Source organism: Periplaneta americana, chromosome 5 (genome assembly GCF_040183065.1).
Source record: "Periplaneta americana isolate PAMFEO1 chromosome 5, P.americana_PAMFEO1_priV1, whole genome shotgun sequence".
Lineage (NCBI taxonomy): Eukaryota > Metazoa > Arthropoda > Insecta > Blattodea > Blattidae > Periplaneta > Periplaneta americana.
Genome location: NC_091121.1, coordinates 164912687 through 164937266, shown reverse-complemented (window position 1 = coordinate 164937266; position 24580 = coordinate 164912687). Strand labels below are relative to the sequence as shown.

The window sequence follows — 24580 nt, the reverse complement described above, 5'->3', positions numbered from 1 at the left end:
AAATGGGAGGAAGACTTTTTTTTTTTTTTTTTTTGCTGTTTAGAAGGGGAGAACATACGATCTATGTTATGCTCGAAAATCCTATTAGGCATTAATAAATTTAATATACAACGACATTACTCCTTATGTCATAAAGAACATGCTCAATTAGAAGGTAAGACAAATTAAATGTTATTTTTCGTACTATTCCGAAGAAAATTTATGATCTTAACATTTGCATAATATACTAAATACGACATTATACCTTAAACACGCTGCATTAAAAGGTACGAGGAATTAAATGTTGTTTGTATGTACGTATTATTTTCTGAAATTATTTTAGGTCGAGAACGTGCAAATTTATTAAGTAATCTTGATAAACGCCAGAATATTCAAGAAAATAAACGTAGACAACGTGATGGAATATTATTGGCTAGTTACGCAATTTCTCGCCTGTGATTTAAATCAATTCAATGGAGAAATAGTAAAGAGGTTTATGATTAAAGCTGCCAAATTAATTTGCCAAATTGAATAAAAGTTTTCGAGTCTCTCACGTTAACCAAGCGCTTCCCTAATAATTCGCCACTGACCGCCTTAGCGATTACGATAAGGTGACGCAGGTCACAGCAGTTTATATTTCCCATCCTACTCTGCAGTCTCCTCTCCTAGTAAACAAACTATTTCAAAGCGAGTGCCTCACGTAACCGAAAAATGTGCCCATCTATGCTATAAAATGATCATACGATGATGAAGTAACTTCGAAAATATGTGTCCTAGATCGATTTCACATGAAACTACAGCACTGTGACATAATTTCTATGGAGAAGTATCTACTTCATGTATAACAATTTATAGGTAGAGTAGAACTAGAAAGCAGAGATGAGACAGCAATACCAATACTGCGGTGCTTATTGGTATTGAGAATTGATGATGACAACGAAAACTAGTATAAATTTTTTTTTTAATCTGGTCATATTTGTTAATCACCTGTTTTTACTTATTTTAAAAGTGGTTCCTTAATTATTATAACTGTTGTGTTCACAGTCTTTATACATATCTCAATAAGCATGTATTTTAACGTATTATTAGGAATATATATATATATATATATATATATATATATATATATATATATATATATATATATACAGAGTGAACAATAAGAAGTATGAAATATTTTTAATAACTTCTCAATTTTAATTTTACAAAAAAAGTTTTATACAAAAACTGTTGGAGATAAACCATACAATATTATACCAGTGCTCGAAAATAGGTAGTTATTCGGACATACAGTGTGTGACAGTAAACTATTTTTTAATGGCACCCTATATTAAAATTTACATATTTCGAATCTCCATTAAATTTTACGTATGAATGCATAGAAACTTTACCCATTCTCCCGTTTCTTGTCTCCTAACTACAGAGTGTATAAAAATGATTCATCGGATTTTGACATTGTATATCGTCAAATGTATAATGTCCATCCATTTGTACTAATAGCCAATCGAAAGAGCACATTTTCAAGTTCTGTACATATGTGCCCTCCTCGTGTTACCTGACACACATATATGCGGTAGTCCAGTTTGACCCATACACGTTGGAGCATGTCATTGCCGATGTTCCTCAGCGCAGCAGTGATGCGACCCCGGAGTTCCGCCAATGTTGTTGGCATAGGTGGCATGTAAACGTTCTCTTTCACGTACTCCCAAAGAAAAAAATCACAAACTGTGAGGTCAGGAGACCGTGGGGGCCACCTGAGGAGTGCCAAATCATCCTGAGCACATCGCCCAATCCACCGGTTTAGAAGTTCCTCGTTCAGGTATCGACGCACTTCTCTATGCCAATGAGGCGGAGCTCCGTCTTGCTGGAAGATGAAGTTTGGGTTGTCATTTGTCAGTTGAGGAAACAACCAGTCTTGCAACATTTGTAGGTACGTCGCACCCGTCACGGTATTCACAGTTGCGTGAGGAATGTCCAGTTCGCGACTTGCTCGACGTGTTGATTTTTGTGGGCTACGAGCGAATGCCTCTCGGATTCTCTCCACCTGGTCGTTCTGAGCTTTTCCTTTACACAAGCACCTTTTGTCTTTCAACTGTCGATACCACCGCAGAATGCTTTGGTGGGTTGGTGGGTCCCCTCTGTACTGTTTCCGGAATGCACGTTGCACAGTGACGGTGGATTGAGTACTCTGATATTTCAAAGCACAAAATGCTTTCTGTTGATCAGTCACCATTTTACCAATCGCCACTAGTGAGTCACTGAAGAGTCAGAATGAAATCTAAAATGAGAGATACCAAATTTAAGGATATGCTCTTTCTATTGGCTATGAGTACAAATGGATGGACATTATACATTTGAAGATATACGATGTCAAAACCCGATGAATCGTATGTATACACTCTGTATTTATTAAACTTGTTTCGTGGACTTCAAATTTGAGGCAAATGATTATGTAAAATGTAATAAGGTTAATACCAAAGTAACAATTAAGTTCTATTACATAATAATAAAGTCATATATTTAATACTTTTCGAAGTATTTAATGTTAATTGTGCGTAAGCATACATTTTAAGGGTTTGTGCATCAACGAATTCTTAGCGTAATGGGTATGGCAGTAGTTTATTAAACGAAAGGTTCTAGGTTCAAATCCTGTGATATTTAAGGTATTGAAAGGTAAGTCATATATTCCTATTTAATATGAAGTAGTTAGTAGAATAAAATAGGTAGAGGGGGAAAAAAAGAAGTGGAGGAAAATATGTGAGAGAGTGCAGTATAGTGGGGTGGTGTAGGGTGGGAGAAAGAAAACCGAGAGTTTTGGGGGCGTCGGAGGCAGTAGCCCCCGATTACATTCGTATTTTTAATTATTATCATGTGCGTGACGTCTTATATCGCGTCATGGATCTCCTATTGATCTGAAAAAACAGCGACTGAAACTTGGATTTTACCGAAAACTCTGTGTAGGAAGGGATAACAAAAGATGGTATTGGTGTGTAGCGTGTGGCTATGACCAAACCAGTGTCAGGAAAGATATATTAAGAAAGTTAATTATTTGCTCTACAACGTTAAGTAGTAAATTATAATAACTTCATTATCTGGCTTTTATTATAGGTACCTACGCGATAAACCGTTTAAGGGTACGTACACGTTTAAATGTCATCAACCTGGGCCGGGATCGAACCGGCAACTTCGAGCATAGAAGGCCAGAGCTATACCAACTACAACAAATAAATATATAGACTAGACAACTCGTTAAGATCCATAGTTAAGCTGCTGCTAAGATGGAAGTCGAGTTGTTTCTTTTGTGCAACTGTATCTGCCAGTACTCCTACACTTCTCTGCCACCGCAATATCAGTACAGATGGTGGAAACATAATATCAAACGACGCTGCGATCAATGGCAGTCAAATTGTAGACATTTTATACGAACTTCCTTTGTTATTATTTTGAGTATAATGAATTTTGAAACAGTCTGTGAATTTGTACGTACCTAAGTGAACTGACATCAGCGCCATCTCTCTCTACACTTCCTAGTCTGTAGCAGAATATGGGTTCTTTCCTGTTGATTGAAGTACAGTATCTCTCGTTATAATACTGTACCTCATATGGTTTGTGCATTAAATTTATTTCGAGGAAAGGAATAGTTTTAAATTGCTTGAAGTGTTTACTTTATTGAGCTGGAATGAAGACCATAATTTTAATTTGTAGTGAAGTTCACCACCAACATTACTATGTAGTGCGTACCGGCGGTTTTCCTTGGTAGTATTCGTTCGTTGGAATCTGCTGATGTGCATGAAAATGATTTTTGTTCACTGAAGCTTAATGAAGATTCCGTGTAAACTTGAAGATAAAGGAACAGATCTTACGAAGTAATCGGTGCGACGTAACGGTAAGTCAAATACTAAGTCATATTCTAATAATTTTACAGGAGAGCCAGTTTAAATGCTTGTATAACTATATAAACCTAATTTGTCTTTTGTAACTTTTAACCTTCATCTTTAAAAACTTCGTTGTGTTCTACGTCAGTAGCTGTACTTACGTGCAAGTTGGCAGTTGAAATTTCACAATCTGAAAATTATGAAGATATTAACCCGAAGTTTAGCATGATTTTGTGTTAGGCTGCAAAGATGTTCAGTGCCAACATCCCAATTAATAAATTAGATAATCTGCATTTTAGGGAATTTGTAGAAAAGTACATAGAAAATTAGTGGGTTTTCAGTGATGAGCGACATACCGGTATGCAATATCTTAATGTAAAGCGAAAAAATAATAAATATCAGACAATAGGAATATCTTGTAGGTACTACATCATGAACCAATAACGTCATGTGCTATTCAAAGAATTTCTTGAAATATAAAATCATTTCAAGTGGCATCCGCATATGTTCAAGTTCCGTAACTTACGAATGCACGCCGGCTGACGACGCATGGAGAGGCTGTCCTAGGGACGAGAGGAGGTTGTCTGTTCGAAACTTGGGTACGCAGCGAACCATAGCGTAGTCAGCCAATGTGGGTTTGGGAATGCGCCTAGGTTTGAATTGAATTAAAAGAGAAATGGGAGGAGAAATTTAAAAGGTACGCAAAACGCGTCCTCGCAAAGGGTTCGGGGCTGAAAGAAACTGAATATGTGAGCTCCAAGCCTGTTGGCCACTAGTCTCACTCCGGATTACGCTGCTCCACTGAAGGAGCTCTAGAAAATTTTGAAGGGGAAAACCGAAAATGGACGTAACCTCGTAGGTACCACATGCGTGAGGGGAGGGGAATGTGATCAAACTGTTCACAGGACAGGACGAAGAAGAAATGGCGGAAGGCGCCTAGGTCGAGGGTTAGGGCATTATATCGTGACAGGTCGCAGTGCTCCCCTCCCGTAAATTCCATTCCATTCAACTCAATCTAACCTTGTGACACTACTCGCCTCCTGCCCTTTTGGTCCAGGCAACTTATTAGTCTATGTGAATATTACGAGCACTGAGTGTTGCTTCTCATTGGATATTCTAAAGGTGCATCTATACCGTTGCTTACGAGATTATATAAGCTGGCGCATAGCATGATCAAGAGTGGGTCTCGGAGCGTCATTACAATTTCTGCCGCTAGGGTCGCCTTACAGTTCTATTAAATGATAATAGTTACTATGCACTGTGTATCGTGAAAATTCTTTGATTAATTTTGCATTACTGATCGAGTACGAAAATTATAAACGTGCCAAGCATATTACTGTCTTATTTGAGATGTGTTGTTAAATTATGCAGATTTTCATTCTCATTTAATGGAATTTACAATTTTGTTTTCCGAAAGTCTGGATTTGTTCAATTAAAAATTTTGCTCTCAAACTACATTCTTCATCTGGTTCATTTACTTTTTTAAGTTGATTGCTTTTCAGTTCCGTGTTTTTCCTTCAGATTTCGTTCCCTCTAATTCGTTTTAGCCCAATTGTTGAAAGTGAACTATCGGTGTCTTCTACGTTGACATTATTATTATTATTATTATTATTATTATTATTATTATTATTATTATTATTATTATTATTAAACTAGTATAAGTTAGTTCTTAGCTTGTCTTGCCGTTATTCAATACTTTCGAGGAAAAGAGTAAAATCATTTGTAATGGCGAAAATAATATTCTATGACAATGCTTAATTATTACTGCTGAATATTGAGGCATGTACGATTTGCATTAGCCTATTTAGGATACAACTTACGCAGCATTGCGATTTTAATATTGTGCGTGCCGAGTTAGTGTAACGTAAGTTACTCCCCTCATCCTCCAAGCCAAATCAAATATTATTACGATCTTACGAGTAATAAATTAATAATAATTACTGTAATTATTCATTGTGATAAGGTACAACTATCACCGTGTAGTGTACCGAAGATTTTTCTTTGTGGTTTCAATAAATTGACGTCATGAGTGACGACAGAAAACACCTCAGGGGAGCGAAATGCAGATATTACCACATTCTAGTGTATATAGCAGGGTTGGGCATCGGGAGCACATTCAGACTCCAAACGGGGACGCTTAATATTCATCCGTCACTGAATCAACGCTGCGCGGTGTTCGGAGGGGAAGAAAGGGGATGAAGAAAAATCATATGGCTCCCCGTGAGAGAGTAGAATCCGCTCTTGCTGCCCAGCCCTGGTATATAGTCACAAGCTTGAGTTGTGAGGGTGCTAGGAACAATAGACTGTGCCGGTACTATTTCGCATTGTCTGTAATGAGGCGATATTAGCGATCCTAATGGTTAGCAACTATCTATGGATGCATATTTACTACGTATTGAGCTTCGTGACTGTATATACTACACTGTGATATTACTGAAAGAGAAATAGGGATCGCGGAGAGTAGATGCGCATGTGCCTATGAGCGGGGGGGGGGGGGGGAGAGAAAAAATCTCTGAGAATCCTGGATATTTATGTTTCGGGAAATCGTAAAATGCGTAAACCATTTCTAATCACATACATTGCAGACTAACTTTCTAATTTAGTTTAATTCTAACTTATAATTTAAAAACTGTTTACACACACACAGGGGCGTATTTTGCGGGCTACCGGCGGTAGCCCAAGGAAATTACAAAAGAAAAAGTTTATAATATAACATAATGTAATAATTTTGTATTATTAGTTTTACCATAGTAATTAAAATTAAAGTAATTGTTACATATATTTTGTGTAATAATAGGGTCAGCGGTAGCCCAAACCCTTTAACCAGTATACGCCCCTGCACACACTAAAATATTACTGCATTTACTATTACTATCCACTACAGATTAATCAGGCCTGTTAGATAGGCCTATTTATTTCACAATTACAAGAAAAATCGCACAATTTTATTGCACTTATCATGCATTGTAACTGCAGTTTCCATTAGTAAAAATCATAACACTTCAACGTTCAATATATTAAAAAAAAAAAAGAAAGGGAAAAGTTAGGCCTACTTACAAATGATTAAAATTATGAATTCAGGGAAACGAAAGATAATATAGTACCATAATTCACTGGAACTTAATAATAATAATAATAATAATAATAATAATAATAATAATTAAAAAAATAAACTTGTGAAAAGGGTAGAGTACAGTGTTCATGTAAAATGTATTAGTTTCTTACATTATTTTCTATGAATTGTGTAGGCCTATGAATTGAACAACAGGAAGGTAGCGCCTTAGTTTATAATGTGTAATACATTTTAATAACAAGAATGACTGCCATTTATTTTAATGAGACGCAAAAGTTTTTAGTTATAATCTGTCTCTACATGTTGGCGTGTTTTCCAGCAGCAGTGGAAAACATGTCAAGTCAATCAACGAGTTAGAAAGAGATTAACTTCAACCTACTCAGTCAACATATTAAGTCAATTGAGACTTGAAATGTCCATATACATGTTAAATTCAACATGTTATATTTAACATGTTGGTTGTTAAATGTTTATCAAACGAGATGCAGGGGTGATTCAAGAAGTTCTCCCCGGTTTATGGAGGTAATTCCTGTAGATTAGTAATTGAAGAAAAACTCGTTGAAGTAAATTCACTTGCTCGTGCAGCGTCGACACAGTTCGTACAGTTTCCATAGCAACAACTAACTTCCGATTTTGTGGCGCGTATCTTGATTATTTTTTATAAGGTCCTTGGTGTTGGCTGTAAGTTGTTCCAAGTAATGATGTGGACGAAGAAATTACATTAGAATAAAATTTATTAGGCCTAATGCACTGATGGAAAGACAAAGGCACCCGCAGGGGAAAGCCAGTGGCAGCAATTGCTACCACTGAGATTTTAATTTTTTACGAGTTTTTTTTTTTTAATTTTCCTTTATGAGTTCGATACATGATTTCTCAAACCATCAGTAAACAATTCAACAAAAGTGAGTGCTTCAAATTATGAATGCGTGCGCATATTTCAGAACTGGCTATTTTTATGTTCAATTTTCTTCTCCTTGTCCATCCGTTTCCTCTATTTTCTATCCATCTTGCTACCACTGAGATTGGATCCTGCGGGCGTCCTTGTGAAAAGGCCTTGTTTGTGAGATGTGTCTGCAAAAGAATACAAAGATAAACAAAGAAGGCCAACTATTTTATAGAACTGGAATTATTATTTAACTTTTCTCGAGAATACAATAGAGAGTTTTCGCACACTCTTCGTACGCTAAACGTTAATGCTACATTGACGTCAGTAATGGCCCTATTTGGTGACGTATGTTAACATTCGTAAAAATTTCGAAAGAATCATTATACAATATTTCCCGCTCCTTTAACATTTATCATGTCGTAGCTCCTATGATAGTCAAACAATCGCGCCATAATTTTTTTAATTGAGATGAAATGGCTGTTCTTAATTGTGTCTTTCTTTTGATATAATAGGAAGTATTTTTGCAGCACTATATTAAAATCGTGTTCTGACATTCTCAGAAAGTTTCTGAATCCAAATCGATCTTCAACTTTAAGCTCGTTTAGAATGTCTTCTGCATTGTCTTTTACTAAGATATTGCCGCACCCACATTCATATTTTCTTCCTTTTCAAGGCCTCGTAACAAGCAATAGAGGCAATTACAAAAGCCAAATTATCATCTGAGTCCATTGTCCAAGGTTTGAAAATAAGATAGTACTTACATTAAAATCTCATAGACTGTCTATTTCAATAAATCATGCCCAGTAGTTTTCTGCTTAATTAAATCAGTACTTCTGTTACTGAGTAGTGACGGGCAGAATCGAATAATTTTAAGAATCAAATAATCTGTTCTCGAATAATATTAAGAATCGAATAATTTTAAGAATCAAATAATCTGTTCTCGAATAATATTAAGAATCAAATAATCTGTTCTCGAATAATATTAAGAATCGAATAATTTTAAGAATCAAATAATCTGTTCTCGAATAATATTAAGAATCAAATAATCTGTTCTCGAATAATATTAAGAATCAAATAATCTGTTCTCGAATAATATTAAGAATCAAATAATTTATTCGAATAAAAGTTCTCGAATATTTTTATCATTCGAATAACGATTTGATTACTCACTGGCAGGTTCTCACTTCTCGGTTCTCTTATCCAACATCCAGCATGACATCAATAACGATAGCTGTGATAACAGTGTATTGTGCAAGCACATAGGAGTTTACATTTTTTTGTTATTATAATCACATACTGTAGCTATCTCCAACTTCCGATACAGATGTTTATTCCTCCATTCCGTAATAAAATTAAGCGAGAGAAAGAAAGAGAAGAGAGGTCAGACAGAGAGAGTAATCTGTAACAAGTCTTTTTTGCACGCAACTACATCATGTTTTAGGCGAGGTTAGCCGAATGTATACGACTGATGAGCAATCAGTGTTCTCGAGAACTTCTGTTCTTCACTTATCACAGCATCTATCATCTGAGCAAAGTATTTGAATACTTGTTCACGATTCGAACTTACAAGGATCGAATAGTTCGTATTTTTATATTCGAATACTGTAATCACTATTACTGAGTATTCCAACAAAGTCTAGCTGGAAAATGCAATCCAATTTTTTTCGACATCGCATATCTTAATACTATACTAATACTTACTGGCTTTTAAGGAACCCGGAGGTTCATTGCCGACCTCACTTATAAACCCGCCATTGGTCCCTATCCTGAGCAAGATTAATCCAGTCTCTATCATCATATCCTAAAATCCATTTTAATATTATCTTCCCATCTATGTCTTGGCCTCCCCAAACATCTTTTTCCCTCCGGCCTCCCAACTAACACTCTATATGCATTTCTGGATTCGCCCATACATGCTACATGTCCTGCCCATCTCAAACGTCTGGATTTAATGTTCCTAATTATGTCAGGTGAAGAATACAATGCGTGCAGTTCTGTTTTGTGTAACTTTCTCCATTCTCTTGTAACTGCATCCCTCTTAGCTCCAAATATTTTCCTAAGCACCTTATTCTCAAACATCCTTAACCTATGTTCCTCTCTTAAAGTGAGAGTCCAAGTTTCACAACCATACAGAACAACCGGTAATAGTATAACTGTTTTATAAATTCTGACTTTCAGATTTTTTGACAGCAGACTGGATGATAAAAGCTTCTCAACCGAATAATAACAGGCATTTCCCATATTTATTCTGCGTTTAATTTCCTCTCAAGTATCGTTTATATTTGTTACTGTTGCTCCCAGGTATTTGAATTTTTCCACCTCTTCAAAGGATAAATTTCCAATTTTTCGCATATCTTAATACCATTAAAAATTACAGGTACGAGGTACTGCATTCGTCATGCTTATTCACATATCCTTTTTCATTTTCTCATTTCCATCTGAAGACAACCACCCAATAGGTACTAATAATAGACCTAACTGTACTTGAAACCTAGAAGAAGCATTACAGAGTTTAGTCCACTATCTTCCCATGATTCTTTGCTGTCTAGTCGGACTGTATTTAGAATAGTGAATTGAGGGAGGGAAGGAGTAATATGAGGTGTCTATCGCAAATAAATATCAAATCATTTTTTGTAAGTTTTATTTATGTAACACTTTTAAAAAATATATATAAAAACACCATTATCCAAAACATAAGAAAAAAGAATTGCTATATAAGATTATGTTACTACTGATGATACATATTCAGAATCTCTTTGTGGAAAGGTGTGTGTATGCGCATGCATGTGCAAAATAGACTAGCTTGTATTATTACCAGACATCGGATTCTAGGGCAAATGGCTATTTTGTTTCTTTAGGAGAAAAGTAAAAATAATTATAAATATTTGTGTTTCATGGAAATTGAAAGGTATTCAAAGAGTTTTATAGTGCCCTAAAATGCCCTAAAACGGTTATTAGAGCCTAATTTGTTAATATTCGCCTAAAAATGCCTAACTCACTGTAAAGTTTCGCATTTTACTCTTACTTTTTATAACTTATACATGCATTCACTGCGAAATTTAAGGCATTTAAAAAGTGGAAAGTTTGCTTCACACCGGCCATGAAACCATTGATAAAGGAAACAAAATGTTTTGAATCTCACGACCGCAATAGATTTCACCGAATTTAACATGTTTGGAGGCATAAATGCCGACAAAGAACCAACCTTAGTTTTGAAGCAGGCAACAATCACAACATGTGCTGCTACCGATTCAGAGATATACTATACTATAAAAATGACTGTTTTCGGTCTGAAACCGATTAGCTGTACTGCCCTTCAGAGTGTCATAAAATCACAATTTTTGGAGAAAGAGTGTTTTTGAAATATTTATGAAAAGTCGTAAAACTGCGAATTAGTAGGGTAAACCGTTACAAAATATTTAAAAGAATGGCCCTCCTAGTGTTAACACTACCAGGAAGTGCAACAATAAGTGGAACTTTGTATTTTTGCGCCTGCTTTCAAAATGATTCTCAGTGACAAAAGGCAAAGGTTAACTGTGGAGAATTTAGAAAAAATTCTGGTGGTGTACTGTGCAGATAATTATAATAAAGTCTGAGAATGGAACTGAATTTCAATAACTTAAAATGAGTAATCTTGATATCAATAATCATTATTTCATTAGTTTCAATATATTAAATTTGTGCAGCTCTGTTTATAAATATAATATAGTATTCTTTTTTAATGTTTAAACATACTTTTTTGTGCGTATTTTAGTGTATAACTAAAAATTTCAGTGAAAGAAATAAGTATGATACCTTGATGTGCCTAAAATGCCTATTTTCATTAAAATAGAGCCTAATTTTACAAATTTTGAGATTATTTTAGGCGCCTAAAACTGCAATTTTTAGTGCCTAAAAATCCGATGTCTAATTATTACCCAACAATATAAACAGTATTTTGTAAACTTACTTCAAACTTTTATTATGTATAATTACAGTCTCAAACACTAACAATGCACTGTATTTACATGTAAGTGCGAAGTACATAACAATAAAAGAAAAGTAGAAAGAAGGTAAATATACAGTGCATACATTTTATCTTTTCACTTTCAATATCGTCTTTGAAAAGGCAAGCATTTTTTTGTTGGCACTTCCACAATTTCAAATTGTAAAAATATGTCAGTTCTAGGGGAGACTGTTGTACCTTTAGCATTGTGTACCTTTGAACATTTTTTGTTTTTTATTTTTTGCTACTGCCTAGAGGACTCAAACTGAAGTAGATTGTAGAGAAAGACGCTAAGTAGCTCTGGTCGTAGTTTTGGTTTGATTTAATGCAAAGTGTGAATTCTGTGAACGAAAGAATATTTTTTAGTATCAAAAGTAAACATTTCGTTCATTGATATATGTTATCTAATATAAAACCAGATTGTATTTGTTACTATCCATTAAGTACAAAGTGTTCCGTATCATCTGGTGAGTAATAACACATTTTAATTTCCATGATTTATTCGAATCTACAGTTTTGGTAGCCACATTTGTTTAAACGTGCACCCTCTTGTACCTTTGAACTCAAAACATCTTCAACCATGGAACATGTTTCAAGGTACATAATACTATTGGTTTTTGTCTTTCTTTTATTTTAAGATCATGCCACGAAGTAAGTCTGGAATTAAGAGACCCCCAATTGATCCGGATGCCTTGAAGAAAGCTGTTGAAGCAATTCTTGTTTCTCCAGGAAATAAAATCTAAATCAGAGCAGCCTGCTATGATTTATGATTGCAAATACATTTTAAATATGATTGTCAGTTCTTACAAATATATTCCCACCTATATTACAAGAGAGTATGTTCTAAGGTACATGAACCTGTTGTACCTTTGAACATATTACATTTTATTTTTTCCATCCTTAATAGATGTGTAGAACAGGAAAATATATACACGAAGTTGTAAAGGAATCTTCAATAATTATTTAAAATATTTTTTAAATTAAAAAATATAATTTCCCAAAATCAAAAAAAATAAAATGTGAAAAGTGTTTAAAGGTACAACAGTCTCCCCTATAGTTTATCTCGCATGTTCTTGACCCATAACCTAGCATTCAGCGCACGCCACATGTTGGCAACTGCGCTGCTGCTTCCACTTTACTTCTGCGAGTGTGGAAAGATAAAATGTATGCAATGTAGATTTTATTTGAGCAAATATATATCTTAGTCATACCCAATTTTTTCACTTAATTGCCCACTTTTTAACCAAATTAGTAAATCAGCTTTTACCATATTTTTCATACAACACTTATGTATACAGTGAAACTGTAAATGACTCTCTCGTTAGACCATAGTTGTTCTTGAGTAGGAAATGAGTATTAGATTCACCGCCTGCTTGTGAATGCATCTGAAGGCTGTTTATACCACCTGCTCTTAAGACCATTTAAACAATGCTTTCACTAAAATAGCATATTTCCAAGTTCCAACCCACTCATCTTGTATGTCTGCTTTAAAGTATAAAAAAGCGTTGTTGTATCTAACTTACTTTGTGCCAGTGTGATATACTGAAGTGTGTTACGAATAATAATCATCAGAATCTTGTGTCAGAAATTCTTGTGGATAAGTTCGTGAAACCTCTACTTACAAGGGAAGTATCCCAGCTCGAACGGCTAAAACCAAGGCACTTTCCAACAATGTGACCTCCTCGATCTCCAGATTTCAATCCGGCCGACTTTTGGTTGTGGGGTTATCTTAATAAACGAGTTTTCCTGACACATCCAACAACCCTACTACAACTGAAAGATGCCATCTCGCAAGAAATTGCCAATATTCCAGGACATTATCTGCAAAATGCTGTGCATGGTGTAGCAGACAGAATGCTGTACGTTGAACAAGAGAACGGCGGAAATCTTCCCAATGTTTTGTAAACCCCGTTGTTTGCCCAACACTGTGATGTTTTTGTTTTTTCCCTATCTCATAATATTTATAGTGGTTTAATGTTTGAACTGACTTTTGAAATACCCTATCCTCATATATTATTTAAAGCAAATGTCGTGTAACTTCTTGCCACATAGGCAAATACCTGATTTATGTATTTTGTGGATCTGCTTGTCATAACTTTCTGTTACATGGTGTTGCTTCTTCAGCGATTTGTGCTTCTCTAGTCATTAGATTCGTTATTCTTCAATCATTGATTGTACACGACTGCGGAGTTTTACAGATAAATAACCTTGAAGAGTGGTAGAACAAGCACAGATCTTATTTTAAACGCATTTACACTCGGTTTTAGCCGTTCGAGCTGGGGTACTTTCCTTGTTAGTAGGCTAATGTAGGGAAGTTCCACACAGAAAAAGTTTTTCGGTTTTCTTGTTCAGAGAAACTCCTTTTCTCGAAAACTACTGAAGCTGTAAGTTCCTGAGGCACTAATCCATTTTTTTTTTATTGAACTCCCTAGTTACAAAAGTTCTTATCTGAAAAGTTCATACATTTCTTTTTTGTAAATCATCAAAAACTGGTAGCATATGAATAGGTCATGGTCTCCTGCAATTTTTTTTAAGAACAAAAATAATTAATTAACCTTATAAGTTCCATAAGATGGCCTCCTAGTAGTTAATTTGCAATTTTAGTTTGAAAACTCTTTTTAATTGTCACATCTTCTTCTTCTTCTTCTTAATTAGTACTACAGCCCAAAAGAGCCTTGACTTCATTAATGATCCTCCTCCAACCTTCACGATCCTCAGCCTGGTTCATTCAATTCCAGATTCCAAACCTCGCCAAATCACATTCCACACAATTCATCCAACGCGATTCTGGTCTTCCTCTCAACCTTGTCCCTCTATTTTTTTGTGTGGTAACCATCTTAGCCTTCCTAAGGTTCTCCATATGTCCAACATGTCCCAACCATCTCAATCTACAGTAGATGTTCTATTGAAGGATTCAGTATCTGATTCTCCACGTATTGCCCATCTGTACACCTCCGAAAATTCTTCTCAGTATCTTTTTTTTTTTTTTAGTTGGTTATTTAACGACGCTGTATCAACTACTAGATTATTTAGCGTCGATGAGATTGGTGATAGCGCGATGGTATTTGGCGAGATGAGGCCGAGGATTCGGCATAGATTACCTGGCATTCACCTTACGTTTGGGGAAAACCTCGGAAAAAACCCAACCAGGTAATCAGCCCAAGTGGGAATCGAACCCGCGCCCGAACACAACTTCAGATGGGCAGGCAAGCGCCTTAACCGACTGAGCCACGCCGGTGGCCATCTTTCTTTCGAAAATAATTCTGTCACATAGGGGCTTTTATAATTGAGCAACTCATGGCTTCCATATTTTAAATTTTGTTTATGCATGGTATTTAGTTGTATTTCCTTTTGTTTCAAAAGCAAAGAATAAGAGTAGAATGTATTAACGAAGCAAAGCAAAGTAATATTTTAATCACAATATAAACATAAAGCGTAAGACCTATATCCACAAGTGACTTCAAAGGCCGTTAGGAGCTACCATCTAGCGACAATTTTTTCCTATTTATGTTCTTCAAAACTCTAACCCTAGCTACTTAGCTTCTCGTTTTCAACATTTGTCCTCATATCACGAAATAGATACTCGCTCACAACACCATATCACACTCTCCATTCCTAAACACAGAACATCCTTCTACTCTTCATCTTTCACCGTCTCTGCAGCTCATCTCTGGAACTCTCTACCATAACATGTCAGAGACTGTCGGACATTGTCTAGTTTCAAAAATAAATTAAAATTGCACTTTATCAATTCAGATTCCTTTCAGTTATAAGCCCTTTTCTCTGCGATAGTTTTGTAAAAATATAGGCTATATATTTCTTTTCCTTCCTTTCCCCTTTTTGTTCTCTTTATCAGCTGATGAATTTATTATCATAGCCTTTTATTGTGAATTTAATTTAATTTTCTTTTTTTTTTTCTTTTTAATTATTATTTTATTACATTCTATTTTGTTATATTCTTCCTTACGTTTTCCATATTAACCATTTGTACTAAATGAGTTACTTTTGCTCTATTCCAATGTATTTTACTTTCTTTTTTCTATTATGGTATTATTTTCATGTTGTTTAGTGTCGATTTCATTATGCTATTATTATTATTTTTTTGTAATATGTTAGTATTCTGTTCTTTAACTTTTTGTTAAATTTTAACTGCTTGTATATTTTGTGACCTAGTAGATTGTAAGAGAAGGCCCTATGGCCTTAACTCTGCCAGTATAAATAAAGAATTATTATTATTATTATTATTATTATTATTATTATTATTATTATTATTATTATTATTACTACATGTTTGACCATTGAATGAGCAGGCAGTATAAGCAGCCATTTGATGCATGGATGCATTCGAGCAGGCGGTGATTAGATTTATACACAAATTGAACATAGTTACAAGACTGTCTGAACCGTCTGTGTTTGCTAGAAGTAAAGGCAAAAGAGAAACGATAATATACTGCCACCATATGTATTTCATCCATCTCTGTTAGAAATCCTAGTTTCTGTCAATGAAATAAAATTGTTTAGTCCAATGATAAGAGTAGATATTCATGTATTTTATTTCCAGGTTCTCCCCAGTATTGAGACCCTAATGTACTGCAGATTATTCATTTATTGTGCCCCCTCTCATCTTCTAATTTCTATCTTTCATTGTCTACCAGAGAGCTTTGTGAACTCAATTAAATGCCCTGCAAACAAAAGAGGGACTTGATGAAACGAGAAACAGCTCTCAATAATTTCGACAGAAGTTCTATGAGGTATAGGCTCTATCCAAATTTTATGATGCGGGTCCCTTGGCTATATTTCCCTTTCAATAAAAGTCTTAAAATTGTCATGGCTCCTTATAATGAGTTATTTTCGGTGAAGTTTGAAGTTACAAATTTTGAATCTGATATAAGCATCAAAAATGATACAGACGTGGACAAATTATTAGACTAAAACGTTTTTCTAGGAAACAATATAATTCGTCATATAAACTATCAGTATAATTCACAGAGTCTCTATTGTTGTAAAATGATTGTTTACGTCTTCTGGTATATTTTTCCAATGGTTAAGTATATTTTGTCTGGCTGTGTTGGTACTACTGGTGTTTTAATTATAGTCCAGATCAGCTTACTTAATACCCTAAGGGTCAAACCTAACCATTTTTCCACTATTACTAAATATGCTAGTGGATTATAGTGATTTTCTAGCTCTCAGGTTGAATTTTCTTTTACCAACTTCGTTTCGAATTTCGGATACTGACAAATACTACAACTGGCAGTTATTTTCTAACTTTTATTTTGGCAGCAATGATTTCGGTTTACAGTAAAGCAAACTGATGAAAATTCAAGTATGTAAATACATTTTTAGGTTAGGTGTCACGAATCGTAAATTCTTTAGTCAAAGCAATAAATTTCATGTTGCCTGACAAAATAAATTGTAATATTAGATCATACTAATCCTAATTACCAACATAATATGCGAGAAGTCCAGGAAGAAAATATACTATTTCATAAATAAATTATTGAATCATTTAGGAAACACCTCGCAACATAAAGATGAGATGTGGTGAATAAGCAAGACATTGTTACTGTTAACACTATATTATTATTATTATTATTTCATACATAGCATTGTGATTTTTCCCTCTTTGGTGATATCTGGTATTAATTGGCAACACTGAAGAGACGGCCAAATGAGCCTTTTAGGAACTGCTTTTATGTGATCCTCACTATATATACTGCAGAAGATACTCTACAGTCTGTTCTCCCATGGCCTGCAAGAAAACCGGACGTGAACGAAATTGAAAATCTGTGATCTATACTGAAGAAGAAAGTGAACAAAAAGAGGCTTACAGACTCATTTAAGCACTGTCTGATATCTGGCTAAATGATGCTGATATTCAAAGAAAGTGTGAAACTTTCGTTTCCAGCATCCCTGACAAAATTAACGTATTAATAAAGAATAAAGAAATGTTCAAAAAATATTAGTAACCTCCAGACTCAATTTTCTGTTCATTATGTCTGTGCAAAATACATTTTTGTTCATTATTTCTGCCGATAAATACAGCTTTGTTACACATATAATTAATTTAGTCTAATAATTTGTCCACGTCTGTAGTTAAAGAAAAGTAATTTTGAATTAACTTTGATTTGATTTTTGTCTTGACTTTAAGTAATAATATTCATATTGCATGTCTTATAGGACTTTTCATTTACAACTTTAACTTTGAGGGTAGAAGGAAAGAAAGTAAAAAAAAAAAAAAAAATCCATAGTATTTTAAGCGGTCACCTCTCTAAATAATATATTTTCTTAAGGAGTACTACTGGCCATTCATCAGAGGGTTCACTGTCTACACAATTAAGCTGAATTATTGAATATGAATTTCAAGTCCCTGAATTCTGTTACAACTTGGATTCCGTGAGCCAAGCGAAGTTCTGCGGCTTGCGATCAGCTGATGGGCTTATCATCACATTGATAATACTGGGTCCATCATTAACCTGAAAGAATAAAATGTTACACATTTACTAAAATGCTCTCTCAATTAATATCACTCAATAAAAGAATTGTATTCCAATGGATACCATCCCATTGTGTAATCCTGGGAAACAAGAATGCGGATGCTTTAGCAAAGTAGGGCAGCACTGCTACTTATAGACCTGTTATTAAATCTACATATTACTCTGTGAAAAGATTTATTAAATCTACATACTTAGACTTCAACAAACAAAATTTGATAACACATTCTCAAGGGAAAAAATGGAACTCTCTGCATCATAATCCACAGTTAATTCCCGATTTACCACGAAAATCGTCTGTAGCTGCATTTAGATTGACAACAGGCCATGACTGTTTGACCAAACACCTGCATAGAATTGAAATATATCAGTTCCCTAACTGCCCACTGTGCAACTCAAACCAAGCAATGGATTCGGAACACCTCAAAATCTGTGCGTCATTGGCTGACCATGATAATATCTTTGAAAAATATTGGAGTGCAAGAGGTCAAATGACTTTATTGTCAAACGCCTGGCATTAGAAAACAACAACAACTTTTCATTAATTTCTATAAAGATATAGGAAATTAATCTTTGCCTTAACAGAAAACTAACCAACCCACTGTCTTAACAACAAACTAATGTACTAGACATTCACTTAGCAGAAAACTGACGTATTAAACCATTACAAAAATAGGAAAGGACTTTCCTACATTACTGTCTTAACATGTAACTGATGAATGCAGAAAAGAATTGGCCACCCTACCCCATTACCTCCTAGCCTAGTTTCCTCATAAGTGGTGCCTTCTGGTATCACTTGTGAGATTTAGATCTGTCTTCGAACAGTTGACTAAACAACAACATTATATTGAATAAATAAAAATTTTATTGTTTCAGTCAGTCACATATCATTTATCAATAGCAGAAAAGATTCTGTTACATCAAAGGTACAATTGTTAAAAATCACGAATATTTTCGACTTTCATGGAAGCCATCTTCAGGTGATATTTTGGCAAAACAATATTTGAAGACTAGGTGAATATTTAAATACAGTGAAACACTTATACCTATTCTGACCATGTGTGCTTTACATAAATTAGTGGAATAACATACATGGTTTTAAAAAAAAATACAGAGTAGGAATTCTTCCATTAATCATAATTGTGATATAATATGTTAAGGCAAATGTGGTGTGCTTAAATTATTGGATTAAAATCATTTAAAATGTTTTTAAAATTGTTGGCCTTGGAGGGCTATATGATGCGAGTTGAGAAGAGATCTCAGTCTATTCGCCGTGGTGAGAGGCGTTTTGTCTGAAAAAATTGATTAATCGAAAAGTCATCAATTTTGAAAAGTTAAATGATTGAAACCTTGGAAGGTTTTAAAGCTGATACTCACAAATGATGTACATTGAGAATTCCCGACGATGAGGCCCTCTCATGACGGCGTTACATTGCAGACTAAGCGGTTGAGTATTCTGAGAGGGGGTTATGGAGGGAAATGACAGGCTGAACTGGTCGATAAGCATTTATTCCGCGATCCGGTACAGGGGGTTATGCAAATTAGGTATTTCTTCATTAAGTAGTTGTATGTTGTAATTGTGATTCTTTACTATAAAAAAACTCCTCAGCAGTGTTGATGAGATGTGGATTATTTATTATTTTCAATATTTTTAAGGTTTCATGGATATTATTGAGTTCATGGCCGGAATCAATCAAATGGGTGGAAAATTTAGATTTATTTCTGTTATTAAAGAAATCTGATTTGTGTTCTTTAAACCTAATTTGAAAATTTCGTTTTGTTTGGCCTATATATTTCTTATTGCAATTTTTACAGTCCAGTTGATATATACCACCTTGTAAAAATCTGTTCTTTTTTCTGAGTCTATTGGGAATTATGCTATTTAATTAATAAAAAATAATAAAATAAAAAAAATAAACAACAACAGCAACACTATACAACATGTTCTCTTGGTTTGTTAGCAATAATAACTGAAAATGACTGTTCACTGATAGCATTTCAGCCTAAACTCAAGATGAATTACGATTCTGCACAGTATAGATGTTATGTCATCAGTATGTTCAGATTAAGTACATGGTATTTAAAAACACACATTAATTTACATTAGGAAATATTGTGAAGTTAACTAAACTTCAGTCCAAGTTTCACAGAACGTTTGTACTCACAAGTCCTTTAATTTTATTTCCATCTGTATGGGAAGATGAACTTCTTAATTGTTGCGTTAATGAAATCATTCTATTGCGTGTATTTTCCTAATTCAGGTTTCTTCAGCTGAAAACATATTTACGAACAAAATATTCTATTTTTTCCGTCTTATGTATTATGGATCTAAGAACGAAAAATTCTGGACTAATAATTATTGGCTGTCACATATTTTAATTACTATAGTCGGCCTGGGTAGCGTAGTCATATAGCGCTGTATTCTGCGCTCGAGGTTGCGGTTCGATCCCAGCCTAGGTCGATGGCATTTAAGTGTGCTTAAATGTGACAAGCTCATATCAGTAGATTTACTGGCATGTCCTGGGGGACAAAATTCCAGCAGATAAATCGTGAAACAGCTAACGCCAGTAGGGGAAGTTATCCCCACCCTCGCCGCTTGGCACTTCGCTCGTCTTCTCTCTCTCTCTCTCTACTGTCTGTCCTGCTTTGGTGGATCACTGCCTACCGCCTCGCATGTATTTCATATTTTACAACACAATAAGTTTTTTCCTCGAACTAACACGTACTAATACACAATACAACCAAATTAGGGCGCATTAGACAACCACATGTACTAACACAACACAACCAAATTAGGGCGCATTAGACAACAACCACATGTAATGTGGGTTTTTCATAAAACAACACTCACCTGTTAACTTTGCACTGTCCTTGAAGTAACAAAATAGTCACCAGGCACGTGGTTCCGTCTGTATACGAAGCTGGACATGGACACAATGAAGCTCTACCAGCGCGCATTAACACTTATGCCACCCCCAAAGTCAACCCATTCCAAGCTAAATTCACAAGCCCGCCACTTTCTGCCCACACTATTTGGTCATTGTCCCCCGCGCCATTCCACCAGACACACACTGCATTTCTGCAATACGTTACGGCAGTTCCCTTGAACATAAATAGATTCATTTTCCCTTCTACTACCAACTCGCCTCGGCAGCCGAGAGGTCTAAAGCGTGACCAAAAAGTGTGCATGCGTTTCGTTAGGTATCATTAGGAAGATACCCAGATCAAATACTACCCACTGCGAAGTCATAAGAAAGAAAAAAAGAGAGAGACATGAAGCAAGGAACAGAGAAGGAGAGGCTGGAGAGGGAGGGAGGGAGAGAGAGAGAGAGAGAGAGAGAGAGAGAGAGAGAGAGAGAGAGAGAGGAGTGACAGAGGGAGACAGGACGAAGTTCCTCTTTTGCTTCGTAGATGCTGCATTCACTCGTTTTGTTCCACTTTCCTCCACTAGATGTCACCCCCACCCTAAACCCCTATTTTCACTCTTTCCCGCTAGAGTGTGTTGGAAGCTTGTAGGGGAAAAGTGGAAAGGGGTCGTGGGCGGAGCTTAGCATTCGCTGTTTTACGATTTGCCCATTCCAGCACACCAGTGATGCTAACATAACCTCGGCAGTTGCGAGTGTCATTAAATAAAATAAATCAAATTAACTGAATTACTATACTTAAAATTTATAAAAAATGAGTCTTCAAATACCACATACTAATGAAAATTTATACAAAATGAGTTTTCAAATACCACATACTAATGAATGTACGTACCTTCAGGCTCTGTTGCACAGCTCTTTGTAATTGAGGAATGTCCACACAGAAGTGACCCTTTCTGCCAAACATTTCCATCAAACACTCATAATGGATGTTTGTTGACAACAATGTAGGTGGTATCCTGTTCACATATAAAAAATTAAATTAAAATGTACAATGTAGTTTTATAAGCATTGAGAGACTAGTGAAGTTCTTTGTGTAAGTGTGGCATTGTATGGGGCAGAAAAATGGGCATTACGACGAAGTGAAGAGAAACGAATAGAAGCATTTGAAATGTGGATATAGAGAAGAATGGAGGATGTAAAGTGGAGGGACAGAATAAGAAATGAAGCTGTGTTGGAAACAGTGGATCAAGAAAGAATGATGCTGAAATTGATCAGAAAGAGGAAAAGGAATTGGTTGGGTCACTGGCTGAGAAGAAACTGCTTACTGAAGGATGCACTGGAAGGAATGGTGAATGGAAGAAAAGTTTGGGGCAGAAGGAGATATCAGATGATAGACGACATTAAGATAATATGTGGATCATATGTGGAGACTAAGAGGAAGGCAGAAAATCACTATTGTACCACAAACTGATTGTAAAAATACATGAATATGTGGTTTAAATATATTTCACATGTATTTTAAAAGTCCAACTTTACACCTTAGATATTTGAAACCTGGTCTAGTGCTTCATTACACATGTCCAGCTTTTCCCCCGCTAGTGACGTAAAGTCTGACTAAGTGGGGAAAAGGGCGCTTCTATTGTTGCAATAATTTTGGCCATGAAGAATCATTAAATAGAAGGATACAGCATGATGTATATGAAATATCATACTTCTGTATCCAGAAATACATAGCATTTTTAATGAAAAACCTCATAAAATGTCCGACTTTACCCCACTATACAGTATGTGTATTCTGAGACCTCCAAACTCAAAACAAGTTAATGTTCTTACGTGTTGCTTATAAATGTAATAGTGGAGATAGAGGTTTATTACTAAGAAAGAAAAAAAAGTTTAACTTTATAGCTTTTAAATTGAAGCTGAACATTGATTTATTTTTGTTTCCCATAGTAGTCGGACAGAAGAAAGAAAAATTTGAGAGAAAGCTTGAATGCAACTTCGCATTTATGTAAAAATCCATACAAAAATTAGCCACGTCAGTTATTTATATTTTAAATAAATAACAACTTCACTGTGTTAATATTTAAGTTGTTACTTATTTAATATAAGTACCTTAACAATGCATTAATGATTATATTAATGTTAAAAGAATGTATTCAAGAATGAAAAGTAAGGTGGAAACATAAGTTTCAAACAACTACTTTTAGAAACCGTATTTGTATTTGACTTCAGTGATCTTCATTTCAAATTTCGTTAATTCTAAATTGATATCTTTTAATTAAATCTTATCCCCTTGAATACGTACGAAGGTTTAGTGTTTTTATAAAGTTAAAATTTGTGAATGTCTTTTAGACAGAAGCAAAACCAAATAGCTTTTCCACCACAACACAAGTTGGAAGTAGGATGAAAATGATTTCTATAGCTATAGGCCATATCGGCATGTTATTTTTGGTATACAGTTTTTCAACATTTCAATAATATACTATGTGACCAAGCGTTCAGTTCTATCGACAAAACATTGAACCAAACGTCTTAAGTCATTCTTAACAATTGCGGAGCGCATGTATAACATCAGACCTTCCAACCTACGAGAGAGGGAAATTAGTAGAGGATATCTTTTTTAACAACAACAACAATAATAATAGTAGTAGTAATAATAATAAGAGGGGAATCCAGGAAATAACGACCATTTTGTTGTAATAATTAAAAAAAAATATATATTTATTTGAAAAAACAAAGTCTGTTACATAACTGAAACTTCCTTTACTTCTCTACATAATCACCACCTACATTTAAACATTTGTCATATCTGTTCACTAGTTTTAGAATTCCCGTGTTATACTCCTCTGCCGCCAGTTCATTAAGCCAGGTGTTCACTGTCTTCTTCAACTCTTCATCACTTCCAAAACGTGTACCACCCAGAAAGTCTTTCAGCTTAGTGAAAAGGTGAAAATCGCCAGGAGCAAGGTCTGGACTATAGGGCGGATGATCAAAGATTTCCCAACCGAATTGATCCAGCAATTCTCGAGTTGAAGCAGCAGTGTGCGGGCGGGCGGGCGTTGTCGTGAAGAAGCACAACTCCTCTCGAAAGCATTCTTGTTTTGGATGGCTCGCCGTAGTTTTCGTAAAGTCTCACAATAACGATTTGCATTGATCGTAGTGCCTTTTGGCATGAAATCCAGCAAAAGAACACCTTTGCGATCCCAAAAGATAGTAGCCATGACTTTTTGTGCTGAGAGAGTCTGTTTGAATTTTCTCGGTTTCTTGGGTGATGAGGGATGATGCCACTGACGTAATTGGCACTTGGTCTCTGGGGTGTTGTGAGACACCCAGGTCTCGTCACCAGTCACAATTTGATCAAGAAAGGCGTCTCCATCTGTGTGATATCGCATCAAGAATGTCAATGCTGAGGCCATTCTCT

General features: G+C 35.2%; 1 protein-coding gene across 1 annotated transcript in view; it reads right to left on the bottom strand.

Moving 5' to 3' along the window:
- Positions 1 to 10437: 10437 nt before the first annotated feature.
- Positions 10438 to 24580, bottom strand: part of LOC138700262 (2-hydroxyacyl-CoA lyase 1-like) — a 37195-nt gene continuing 23052 nt past the window's right edge. Inside the window, exons 11-12 of the mRNA XM_069826758.1 lie at positions 22052 to 22175; positions 10438 to 18274 (exon numbers count right to left, since the gene is read on the bottom strand). Of these exons, the coding sequence (XP_069682859.1) occupies positions 18179 to 18274; positions 22052 to 22175 (220 nt within the window). The 3' untranslated portion in view covers positions 10438 to 18178. The remainder of the gene's footprint in view (positions 18275 to 22051; positions 22176 to 24580) is intronic.